This window comes from Oncorhynchus keta, chromosome 14, assembly GCF_023373465.1.
Source record: "Oncorhynchus keta strain PuntledgeMale-10-30-2019 chromosome 14, Oket_V2, whole genome shotgun sequence".
Classification (NCBI taxonomy): domain Eukaryota; kingdom Metazoa; phylum Chordata; class Actinopteri; order Salmoniformes; family Salmonidae; genus Oncorhynchus; species Oncorhynchus keta.
The window spans coordinates 72789502-72802386 of NC_068434.1; the positions used below are offsets into that span (position 1 = coordinate 72789502).

General features: G+C 42.3%; 1 protein-coding gene across 11 annotated transcripts in view; it reads right to left on the reverse strand.

Annotated features, from left to right (window-relative positions):
* ppfibp2a (PPFIA binding protein 2a) overlaps positions 1 to 12885 on the reverse strand; it is a 36889-nt gene that overhangs the window by 8650 nt on the left and 15354 nt on the right. For all 11 annotated transcript variants that reach the window (XM_052462452.1, XM_052462451.1, XM_035787183.2 and 8 more), the window contains 6 exons: positions 4513 to 4588; positions 1241 to 1365; positions 939 to 1006; positions 713 to 773; positions 524 to 565; positions 201 to 330 (listed from right to left, as the gene is read on the reverse strand). In XM_052462452.1, coding sequence (XP_052318412.1) covers positions 201 to 330; positions 524 to 565; positions 713 to 773; positions 939 to 1006; positions 1241 to 1365; positions 4513 to 4588 — 502 coding nt within the window. The remainder of the gene's footprint in view (positions 1 to 200; positions 331 to 523; positions 566 to 712; positions 774 to 938; positions 1007 to 1240; positions 1366 to 4512; positions 4589 to 12885) is intronic.

Genomic DNA, 12885 nt, shown 5'->3' on the forward strand with positions numbered 1-12885 from the left:
GTCTGATCAGCTATCTGAGGCTTTGTGCTCTGTGTTGTAGAAGGGGCCAGAACTAAGCAGATATGGTTTCTCAGAGCAGGTCTGTCCACCATGCAACATAAGATACAGTGAAACCTAAGTATATCTTGAGGTGAAGGTGTCTGAAGCACTAATAGACAGTGTGTGTGTGGTGGTGGGGGTTAATGCTTCTTTAGGCTTACTTGAGTCTCCGTCTTCACTCCCCTCTGGAGACCTCTGGCTCTGTGTCTCACTGCACTCTCCCTCTCCATTATGCTCTGGGAAGGAGGCCTTCACCGGCAGGGTCTGGCATCGGTTATCTACAGACCTATTCTGGAGAACAAACACAGACTAATGAAACAATTAGACCAATAGAAAATGTTTTGTTACTTTTGATTAATTGATTTATTTTCTATCAAATTCTAATTGACAAAACAATAATGTGGTCAGAAGTGTGACCCAAACACAATAAAGAACAGTAATGGTTAGATATGAAAGTGAAGAGTTTTGTTCACAGTTATAATACCTCAGTAGACACTTCAGCCTCTACAGGAATCACCACTACATGCTAGAGGTAGGAAAGGTGAAGAACAGTCATTAGATGACAAGGAGTCAGTGCTGTGATACAGATTGGGGAGAAAAGTGTAATGGCCTTTCTAGACAGATATTCTCATTCTGGGCAGTAAATGGTGTCAAGTGAAAATGTCCCCACTACCTTCGATGCAGATCCATTCTGTAGGTTGTCCATACTGCTTGATAAAAGTCGGGGATGTGTCCTGATAAAAATATATTATCATCTGTTTATTCAATTTACAATTACATTTACATTTAAGTCATTTAGCAGACGCTCTTATCCAGAGCGACTTATGATATTGGTTAGTGCAGCCCCATAGAGCTCTTAAAGAAGTCCCAGAAAAGGCATTCTATTCCCAGAGTCTCACCAGAGTTCTCTTTCCTTCTGGGCTGGCAGGTGGGACACAAGCTGTGGGGATGAACTGCTGAAGGACATCTGGATCAGAGGAGAGAGGGAGATGAGGACAGGGAGCGAGGAATATGACGGTAGTGCATTGTGGCAATGAGGCTTCTGAACCATATTGGGCAGGATCAAACATGTTTTAATCCAAAAGGCACTTTCTACCGTCATATTGTGCCGACACTGAAAACTGGAGTAATTGTCAGTGTATGCTTGGGGCTGAGAAAACCCTTTTCCCCCCATCTGAACATTCCCCTTCCTCTGACCCACCTCAGTCTTTTTGTTCTCTGGGAGTACACTGGGAGGAACTGTCCTCATCACCACTCCATGCTCCCGTTCCTCACTGCTGCTCGATGGAGGACTCTCATTGGATATTGAGAGGATAGTGGGTGGAGCTATCAAAGAAAGAGTGTCATTGTTTCATACCATCATACCAATGTTCTGCTCTCTCCAGTTCATTATGCAGTGGGGCAAAAAGTATTTAGTCAGCCATGAATTGTGCAAGTTCGCAAACTTAAAGATGAGAGGCCTGTAATTTTCATCATAGGTACACTTCAACTATGACAGACAAAATGAGAAGAAAAAAAAAATCCAGAAAATCACATTGTAGGATTTAATGAATTAATTTGCAAATGATGGTGGAAAATAAGTATTTGGTCACCTACAAACAAGCAAGATTTCTGGCTCTCACAGACCTGTAACTTCTATAACTTCTTCGAGATAGGGGGCGCTCTTTTAATTTTTGGATAAAAAACGTTCCCGTTTTAAACAAGATATTTTGTCATGAAAAGATGCTCGACTATGCATGTAATTGAGAGCTTTGGAAAGAAAAAACTGACGTTTCCAAAACTGCAAAGATATTATCTGTGAGTGCCCCAGAACTAATGCTACAGGCGAAAACATGATGAAGTTTCATACAGGAAATGCCCCAGAATCTGAAGGCGCTGTGTTCCAATGTCTCCTTATATGGCTGTGAATGCGCCAGGAATGAGCCTGCCCTTTGTCGTTTCTCCAAGGTGTCTGCAGCATTGTGACGTATTTGTAGGCATATCATTGGAAGATTGACCATAAGAGACTACATTTACCAGGTGTCCGCCCGGTGTCCTGTGTCGAAATTATTGCGTAATCTCTAGGTCCATGCGCGTTCCATTTCTTCAGAAGAGAAAGTCAACTGCCACGAAGCATTTATCATTGATAGATGTGAAAAACACTTTGAGGATTGATTCTAAACATCGTTTGCCATGTTTGTCGATATTATGGAGTTAATTTGGAAAAAAGTTCACGTTTTAATGACTATTTATTTATTTATTTATTTATTTTTTCTTACCCAAACGTGATGAAGAAAACAGAGCGATTTGTCAACACAAATAATATTTTTGTAAAAACTGAACATTTGCTATCTAACAGAGTCTCCTCATTGAAGAACTTCAGATGTTTTCAAAGGTAAATGATTTTATTTGAATGCTTTTCTGGTTTTTGTGAAAATGTTGCATGCTGAATGCCAGGCATAATCCTAAAGCTAGGCTATCAATACTGTTACACAAATGCTTGTTTAGCTATGGTTCAAAAGCATATTTTGAAAATCTGTGATGACAGTGTTGTTAACAAAAGGCTAAGCTTGAGAGCAAATAGATTTATTTCATTTCATTTGCGATTTTCATGAATAGTTAACGTTGCGTTATGCTAATGAGCTTGCGGATAGATTTACACAATCCTGGATACAGGTTTTTTTCGTCGCTAAACGTGACTCAGAAAACAGAGCGATTTGTCCTAAACAAATAATCTTTCAGGAAAAACTGAACATTTGCTATCTAACAGAGTCTCCTCATTGAAGAACTTCAGATGTTTTCAAAGGTAAATGATTTTATTTGAATGCTTTTCTGGTTTTTGTGAAAATGTTGCCTGCTGAATGCTAACGCTAAATGCTACACTAAATGCTATGCTAGCTATCAATACTGTTACACAAATGCTTGTTTTGCTATGGTTGAGAAGCATATTTTGAAAATCTGAGATGACAGTGTTGTTAACAAAAGGCTAAGCTTGAGACCTAGCATATTGATTTAATTTAATTTGCGATTTTCATGAATAGTTAACGGTGCGTTATGGTAATGTGCTTGAGGCTGTCGTCACGATCCCGGATCCGGGATGGCTCGACGCAAGAAGTTAAGAGGCTCCTCTGTCCTCCACTCGTTACCTGTATTAATGGCACCTGTTTGAACTTGTTATCAGTATAAAAAACACCTGTCCACAACCTCAAACAGTCACACTCCAAACTCCACTATGTCCAAGACCAAAGAGCTGTCAAAGAACACCAGAAACAAAATTGTAGACCTGCACCAGGCTGGGAAGACTGAATCTGCAATAGGTAAGCAGCAATTATTATTAGGAAATGGAAGACATACAAGGCCACTGAATATCTCCCTCGATCTGGAGCTCCACGCAAGATCTCACCCGTGAGGTCAAAATGATCACAAGAACGGTGAGCAAAAATCCCAGAACCACACGGGGGGGACCTAGTGAATGACCTGCAGAGAGCTGGGACCAAAGTAACAAAGCCTACCATCAGTAACACACTACGCCGCAAGGGACTCAAATCCTACGTTGCCAGACGTGATCCCCTGCTTAAGCCAGTACATGTCCAGGCCCGTCTGAAGTTTGCTAGAGAGCATTTGCATGATCCAGAAGAAGATTTGAAGAATGTCATATGGTCAGATGAATCCAAAATATAACTTTTTGGTAAAAACTCAACCCGTCGTGTTTGGAGGACAAAGAATGCTGAGTTGCATCCAAAGAACACCATACCTACTGTGAAGCATGGGGGTGGAAACAGCATGCTTTGGGGCTGTTTTTCTGCAAAGGGACCAGGATGACTGATCCGTGTAAAGGCAAGAATGAATGGGGCCATGTATCGTGAGATTTTGAGTGAAAACCTCCTTCCATCAGCAAGGGCATTGAAGATAAAACGTGGCTGGGTCTTTCAGCATGACGGGCAATGAAGGAGTGGGTTCGTAAGAAGCATTTCAAGGTCCTGGAGTGGCCTAGCCAGTCTCCAGATCTCAACCCCATAGAAAATCTTTGGAGGGAGTTGAAAGTCTGTGTTGCCCAGCAACAGCCCCAAAACATCACTGCTCTAGAGGAGATCTGCATGGAGGAATGGGACAAAATACCAGCAATAGTGTGTGAAAACCTTGACAAGACTTACAGAAAACGTTTGACCTCTTTCATTGCCAATAAAGGGTATATAACAAAATATTGAGAAACTTTTGTTATTGACCAAATAGTTATTTTCCACCATAATTTGCAAATATATTCATTAAAAATCTCTCATTTTGTCTGTCATAGTTGAAGTGTACCTATGATGAAAATTACAGGCCTCTCATCTTTTTAAGTGGGAGAACTTGCACAATTGGTGGCTGACTAAAGACTTGTTTTGCCCCACTGTACATTTGAATGTAAGGAATGTTTAACCCTTTGGTGGCTTTTCATTAAAACAATCAATCAATAACTAGAGTAGTACAATGTATGTTAGGGGAGGTTGGTACCTTGTCTTGGAGTCGCAACATCTCTGAACTGTCTGCACTGGACTAAGAGCAGTGTGAGCTCCTCAATACGCCGGTCCTGTAACAGGGAGATGAATCCATACAGTACCTTGCAAAGTAGTTCTTCACATTTTGTGATACAACGTGGGATTAAAATGAATTTAAATGATCAATCTACACAGAACACTAAATGCCAAAGTGGAAAAAAATGTAATAAGTAAACATTGTTGTGTAAGTGTTCAGCTCCCCGAGTCGAACCATGTTAGAAAAACCTTTGGCTTCGATTACAGCTGTGAGTTTAGGGTAAATCTAAGAGCTTTGCAAAGCTGGATTAGGACATGTTTGTCAATTAATTTGGCACTTCCTGTTGATGAGGAAGACGAGGGAGAGCTGAGTTGTGTTCCCAAGAAAGCTAAGGTAACTGAGCTAAACAACTACCCCCCCCCCCCCCGTAGCTCTCACTTCCATCATCATGAAGTGCTCTGAGAGACAAGTCAAGGACCATATCACCTCCACCCTACCTGACACCCTAGACCCACTCCAATTTGTTTACCGCCCCAATAGGCCCACAGACAACGCAATCGCAACCACACTGCCCACTGCCCTAACCCATCTGGACAAGAGGAATACCTATGTGAGAAGGCTGTTCATCGACTACAGCTCAGCATTTAACACCATAGTACCCTCCAAACTCGTCATCAAGCTCGAGACCCTGGATCTCGACCCCGCCCTGTGCAACTGGGTACTGGACTTCCTGACGGGCCGCCCCCCAGGTGGTGATGGTAGGTAACAATATCTCCACCCCGCTGATCCTCAACACTGGGGGCCTACAAGGGTGCGTTCTGAGCCCTCTCCTGTACTCCCTGTTCACCCACGACTGCGTGGCCATGCACGCCTCCAACTCAATCATCAAGTTTGCAGGTGACACTACAGTGGTAGGCTTGATTACCAACAACGACGAGATGGCATACAAGGAGGAGTTGAGGGCCCTCGGAGTGTGGTGTCAGGAAAATAACCTCACACTCAATGTCAACAAAACAAAGGAGAGGAGTTCAGGAAACAGCAGAGGGAGCACCCCCATCCACGGGACAGTAGTGGAGAAGGTAGTAAGTTAAGATCCTCGGCGTACACATCACGGACAAACTGAATTTGTCCACCCACACAGACAGTGTGGTGAAGACGGCGCAGCAGTGCAAACTACCTGCCCTCCAGGACACCTACACCACCCAATGTCACAGGAAGGCCATAAAGTTCATCAAGGACAACAACCACCCAAGCCACTGCCCGTTCACCCCGCTATCATCCAGAAGGCGAGGTCAGTACAGGTGCATCAAAGCAGGGGCCGAGAGACTAAAAACAGCTTCTCTCTCTCAAGGCCAAACTGTTAAACAGCCTCCACTAACATTGAGTGGTTGCTGCCAACATACTGACTCCACTCCAGCCACTTTAATAATGGAAAAAATTATGTGATTGTTTTTATCACTAGCCACTTTAAACAATGCCACTTAATATATTTTTACATACCCTACATTACTCATCTAATATATATATATTGTACTCGATACCATCTACTGCATCTTGCCTATGCCGTTCTCTACCATCACTCATTCATATATTTTTACGTACATATTCTTCATCCCTTTACACTTGTGTGTATAAGGTAGTTGTTGTGAAATTGTTATGTTAGATTACTTGTTGGTTATTACTGCATTGTCAGAACTAGAAGCACAAGCATTTTGCTACACTCACATTAACATCTGCTTACCATGTGTATGTGACAAATAAAATTTGATTCGATTTGTTGTTTTGAAAGTGTATTGGAAAGTTCTAGTAGCTAGCTAACATTTTAGTTTGGATCTCACAACGCTGTTGGCATCAGTTGCTGGGACTGCTAGTCTCTGTCCAGTGATCCTGCAAACTAAGGCCGGGTCTGAAGTTCTATTTACCTAGCTGCCTATCAAGCCAGCTGTGTATTCCTTGAGGGCTTGAATGCAGTCCGCGATGCGGTTAGCCATTGCGGTTGGGACCGAGGATTGTCCCGGGTTTGTGGCTGTCTAGATCCCTGCTGTTTGTTATGTTGACTCTTCCCTGTGACCTGCCTTGTCTGGAACTGTGAGGAGTAACGGCATAGCCTACGTTGCTAGCTACCATGACAAAAACCAATGCCGGTGGGAGTACTGTTGAGGACAGTGGTGTCTTATCACACGTGAATTATCTTTTAAAACAAACAAACATAGTTCTAAAAGCAGTTTTTACAGCAAGAAAATAGAGTTGTGTTTTGTCAAAATACTGGTGGATTCAACTAATAAAATAATGGTCAACCGGTCCAGGACCTGAAGAACATGTTGCAGTTCTCCCAGGTTCAGCTCGATGAGTTGAAACAGGAGAACGGCAAGATGAATGCAGTCTGTAAGTCCTTGAGAGAGGACAGTTGTGTGTGTGAATCCATGATAACAATGATGGATAAATCAATATATCAAGGAGGAACTACATGGTTGTGGGCAGAATCTCCACGCGACCTGGGCGGAGCCTGGGGACAAAGTGAGGGAAATGATCTGAGAAATTGAAGATGGACCACATTGAGGCCCACCAGACTGGAAAACCCACTACCGGCCGAGGTCGATAGTGGTCAAGTTCCTAAGGTTCAAGAACAAGGTAGCTGTTCTCTAAAGAGCCAAGAACTTGAGAGGAACATTCAGTTGAAGTCAGAAGTTTACATACACTTAGGTTGGAGTCATTAAAACTTGCCTTTCAACCACTCCACAAATTTCTTGTTAAACTAGTATTTTCCAACAATTGTTTACAGGCAGATTATTTCACTGTATGACAATTCCAGTGAGTCAGAAGTTTACATACACTAAGTTGACTGTGTTTTTAAACAGCTTGGAAAATTCCAGAAAATTATATCATGGCTTTTGAAGCTTCTGATAGGCTAATTGACATAATTTGAGTCAATTGGAGGTGTTGTATTTCAAGGCCTACCTTCAAACTCAGTGCCTCTTTGCTTGACATCATGGAAAAATCAAAAGAACATCAACCAAGACCTCAGAAAAAAAAATGTAGACCTCAACAAGTCTGGATCATCCTTGGGAGCAATTTCCAAACGCCTGAAGGTACCTCTTTCATCTGTACAAACAATAGTACACAAGTATAAACACCATGAGACCACATAGCCATCATACTGCTCAGGAATGAGATGCATTCTGTCTCCTAGCAATGAATGTGTGTGTGAAAAGTGAAAATCTATCCCAGAACAACAAAAGGACCTTGTGAAGATGCTGAAGGAAACAGGAACAAAGTATCTATATCCACAGTAAAACGAGTCCCATAGACATAACCTGAAAGGCCACTCAGCAAGGAAGAATCCACTGCTCCAAACCGGCATAAAAAAGCCAGACTACAGTTTGCAACTGCAGATGGGGACAAAGATCATACTTTTTGGAGAAATGTCCTCTGGTCTGATAAAACAAAAATAGAACCGTTTGGCCATAATGACCATAGTTACTTTGGAGGAAAAAGGGGGAGGCTTGCAAGCGTAGAACACCATCCCAACCGTGAATCACTGGGGTGGCAGCATCATGTTGTGGGGGTGGCAGCATCATGTTGTGGGGGTGGCAGCATCATGTTGTGGGGGTGCTTTGCTGCAGGAGGGACTGGTGCACTTCACAAAATCGATGGCATCATGAGGACGGAAATGTATGTGGATATATTGAAGCAACATTGCAAATGGGTCTTCCAAATGGACAAGGACTCCAAGCATATTACCAAAGTTGTGGCAAAATGGCTTACTGACAACAAAGTCAAGGTATTGGAGTGACCATCACAAAGCCCTGACCTCAATCCTATAGAAGATTTGTGGGCAGAACTGACAAAGCATGTGCGAGCAAGGTCTACAAACCTGACTCAGTTACACCAGCTCTGTCAGGAGGAATGGACCAAAATTCAGTTTGTGGAAGGCTACCTGAGACGTTTGACTCAAGTTAAACAATGTTAAAGGCAATGCTACTAAATCCTAATTGAGTGTATGTAAACGTCTGACCCACTGGGAATGTGATGAAAGAAATAGAAGCTGAAATAAATCACTATTATTCTGACATTTCACAGTCTTAAAATAAAGTGGTGAACCTAACTGACCTAAAACAGGGAATTTATACTTTAAATGTCTGAATAAATGTCAGGAACTGTGAAAAACTGGAGTTTAAATGTATTTGGCTAAGGTGCATGTAAACTTCTGACTTCAACTGTAGATCTTCCTCCAGGGGGACTATCCTGAAGCTGTGTGAGAGACCCAAGCCTATGGGTTTGTAGCTTCAACTCTGCAGCACACACACCTTACACCTTCATTTATTAATGGACTGCTGAATGTATATTTTTTCAATTGCTTAGTTTGCTCTTTTCAGTATTATGTCTCTCTGATAATCTACCCAGGGAAGGGCATAAATTAGCCCATATTAATATATGTAGCCTTAGAAATAAGGTTAATGAAATCAATATCAGATAATTCATATATTAGCCATTTCTGAGACTCACTTAGATAATTTTTGATGACACAGCACTAGCAATACAAGGGAAAAACATATAGAGGAGACAAATGCTAGGGGATATGTTGCTGTATGGTCAGTTCCTTCAAAAAGTATTCAGACCCCTTGACTTTCACATTTTGTGACGTTACTTCCTTATTCTTAAACGGATTAAATTGTTTGTTTTTAGATTTGAGAAAAAACATTGAGGGAAATCTGACTGGAGCCAAGTACAGAGAGAGATCCTTGATGAAAACCTGCTCCAGAGAACTCAGGACGTCAGATTGGGGCGAAGGTTCACCTTCCAACAGGACAACGACCTAAGCACAGTTAAGACAACACAGGATTGGCTTCAGAACAAGTCTCAATATCCTTGAGTGGCCCAGCCAGAGCCCGATCTAACATCTCTGGAGAGACCTGAAAATAGCTGTGCAGCGACACTCCCCATCCAACCGGACAGAGCTTCAGAGGATCGGCAGAAGGTCCCCAAATACAGATATGCCAAGCTTGTAGCGTCATACCCAAGACGACTCAATGCTATAATTGCTGTCAAATGTGCTTCAACAAAGTACTGAGTAAAGGGCCTTTAAAAGGTTTTTGCTTTGTCATTTGAGGGGGGAAAAAAAATAGAGTCAATTTTAGAATAAGGCTGACATACACGTTAAGCTGTGTCCATACCCATTGGTTGCAGTGATCACAATTTAGTGGCTATATTCAGGAAAGCCAAAGTTCCAAAGGTTGGTCCTAAAATAGTGTATAAGAGATCATACAAAATATTTTGCTCTGACTCTTATGTGGATGTTAGATACATTTGTTGGTCTGATGTGATCGCCACCCGGCACAGCCAGAAGAGTACTGGCCACCCCTGATAGCCTGGTTCCTCTCTAGGTTCTGGCCTTTCTAGGGAGTTTTTCCTAGATACCATGCTTCTACACCTGCATTGCTTGCTGTTTGGAGTTTTAGGCTGGGTTTCTGTACAGCACTTTGTGACAACTGATGTATGAAGGACTTTCTAAATAAATGGGATTGATTGATGTGATTAATAAGGAGCATCCAGATGATGCACTTGATGAATTTATGAAAATGCTTCTTCCAATTATTAATAAACATGCACCTGTTAATTAAGAAACTGACTGTTAGAACTATTAAGGTTGCATGGATTGATAAGGATTATTTTCTAATTAAATGGTATGGTTGAAAGAGATGGGGTGAAACAAGTGGCCAAGAAGTTTGTCTGCAAATTGAGAAATTGTGACTAAACTCAAAAAGAACAAGAAACTGCATTATGAAGCCAAGATCAATGATATAAAATGGAAAGGAACTCAGATGGCATAATCATTTGAATGACTTTATTGGCAAAGTGGGCAAACTTAGGCAGGAAATGTCAATCAACTAAAAATGAGCCATGGTGTTCATGCATTAAAACATTTTTTTTTTTTTACATTTAGTGTAGGAGTAGTGCAAACATTGTTATCGATCAATAGTGACAAGCTTCTTGGCATTGACAACTTAGAAACTACTGAGGATGGTAGCTGACTCCCATAGCCAAATCCGTTATATCTTTAATCTGAGCCTAGAGGAAAGTCTGTCCTCAGGCCTAGAGAGAAGCCAAAGTAATTCCTCTACCCAAGTGGTAAAGTGGCCTTTACTGGATCTAACAGCAGACCTAGAAGCTTGTCGCCAGCTCTTAGCAAACTGTTGGAAAGAAATTGTGTTTGACCAAATAAAACGCTATTTCTCTGTTAACAAATTAACAGACTTTCAGCATGCTTAAAGAGAAGTGAAGTACATGTTGAGTGCCCTGACAAAATACCGATGGTTGGTTGAAAGAAATTGATAAGAATAGTGTCAGCTGTATTGTTAAATTTCAGTGGAGCCTTTGATATTATTGACCATAACCTGTTGGGAAATACATTTAAAAATCACACTACCGTTGAAAAATTTGGGGTCACTCAGAAATGTTGTCGTTTTCCATGAAAACATGCATGAAATAAGTTGCAAAAGGAATAGGAAATAGTCAAGATGTTGACAAGGTTATAAATAATTATTTTTAATTGAAATAATTGTGTCCTTCAAACTTTGCTTTTGTCATAGAATCCTCCATTTGCAGCAATTACAGCCTTGCAGACCTTTACCGCCACCAAAGCACGCCCAGACCATCACATTGCCTCCACCATGCTTGACAGATGGCGTCATGCACTCCTCCAGCATCTCTTCATTTTTTCTGCATCTCATGTTCTTTTTTTATTATCTGAACACCTCAAACTAAGATTTGTCTGTCCATAACTTTTTTTCCAATCTTCCTCTATCCAGTGTGTTCTTCTGCCCATCTTAATCTTCTATTTTTATTGGCCAGTCTGAGATATGGTTTTTTCTTTGAAACTCTGCCTAGAAGGCCAGCATCCCAGAGTCGCCTCTTAACGTCAACCGTGGAGACTGGTGTTTTGCAGGTACTATTTAATTAATGAAGTTGCCAGTTGAGGGCTTGTGAGGCGTCTGTGTGGTCAAGGTGCGGGACTCTAACCCGGAAGCTTACAAGAAATCCTGCTATGCCCTCTGACGCACCATCAAAAGGGCAAAGCACCAATACAGGGCTAAGATTGAGTCGTACTACACCGGCTCAGACGCTCGTCTTATCTGGCAGGGCTTGCAAACTATTACAGACTACAAAGGGAAGCACGGCCATGAGCTGCCCAGTGACACAAGCCTACCAGCTAAATCACTTCTATGCAAGCAACACTGAGGCATGCATGAGACAATCAGCTGTTATGGACGACTGTGTGAACACTTTCTATAGCTGACGTGTGTAAGACCTTTAAAAACAGGTCAACATTCACACGGCCAGATGGATTACCAGGACGTGTGCTCCAGGCATGTGCTGACCAACTGGCAGGCGTCGTCACTGACATTTTCAACATGTCCCTGATTGAGTCTGTAATACCAACGTTTCAAGCAGACCACCATAGTCCCTGTGCCCAAGAACACTAAGGCAATTTGCCTAAATGACTACAGACCCATAGCACTCACTTCCGTAGCCATGAAGTGCTTTGAAAGGCTGGTAATGGGTCACATTCATTTGCATACCACCCAAACAGATCCACAGATGATGCACTCTATTGCAATCCACACTGCCCTTTCCCACTTGGACAAAAGGAACACCTACGTGAGAATGCTATTCATTGACTACAGCACAGTGTTCAACACCATAGTACCCTCAAATCTCATCACTAAGCTAAGGATCCTGGAAATTAAAACACGGCCATCTGCAACTGGGTCCTGGACTTCGACGGGCCACCCCCAGGTGGTGAGGGTAGGTAGCAACACATCTGCCACTCTGATCTTCAACACTGGAGCCCATCAGGGGTGCGTGCTAAGTCCCCTCCTGTACTTCCTGTTCACCCACGACGTGTGGCCAGTCACGACGCCAACACCATCATTAAGTTTGCAGACGACACAACAGTGATAGGCCTGATTACCGACAACGACGAGACAGACTATAGGGAGGGAGGAAGTCAGAGACCTGGCGGTGCCAGAATAACAACCTATCCCTCAACGTAACCAAGACTAAGGAGATGATTGTGGACTACAGCAAAAGGTGGACCGAGCACACCAATTCTCATCAACAAGGCTGTAGAGGAGCAGGTTGAGAGCTTCAAGTTCTGTGGTCCACATCGCCAACGAAGTAGAATGGTCCAAACACACCAAGACAGTCGTGAAGGCGGCACGACAAAGCCTAATTAACTTCTTCGATATAGGGGGCGCTCTTAATTTTTGGATAAAAAAACCGTTCCCGTTTTAAACAAGATATTTTGACACGAAAAGATGCTCGACTATGCATATAATTGACAGCTTTGGA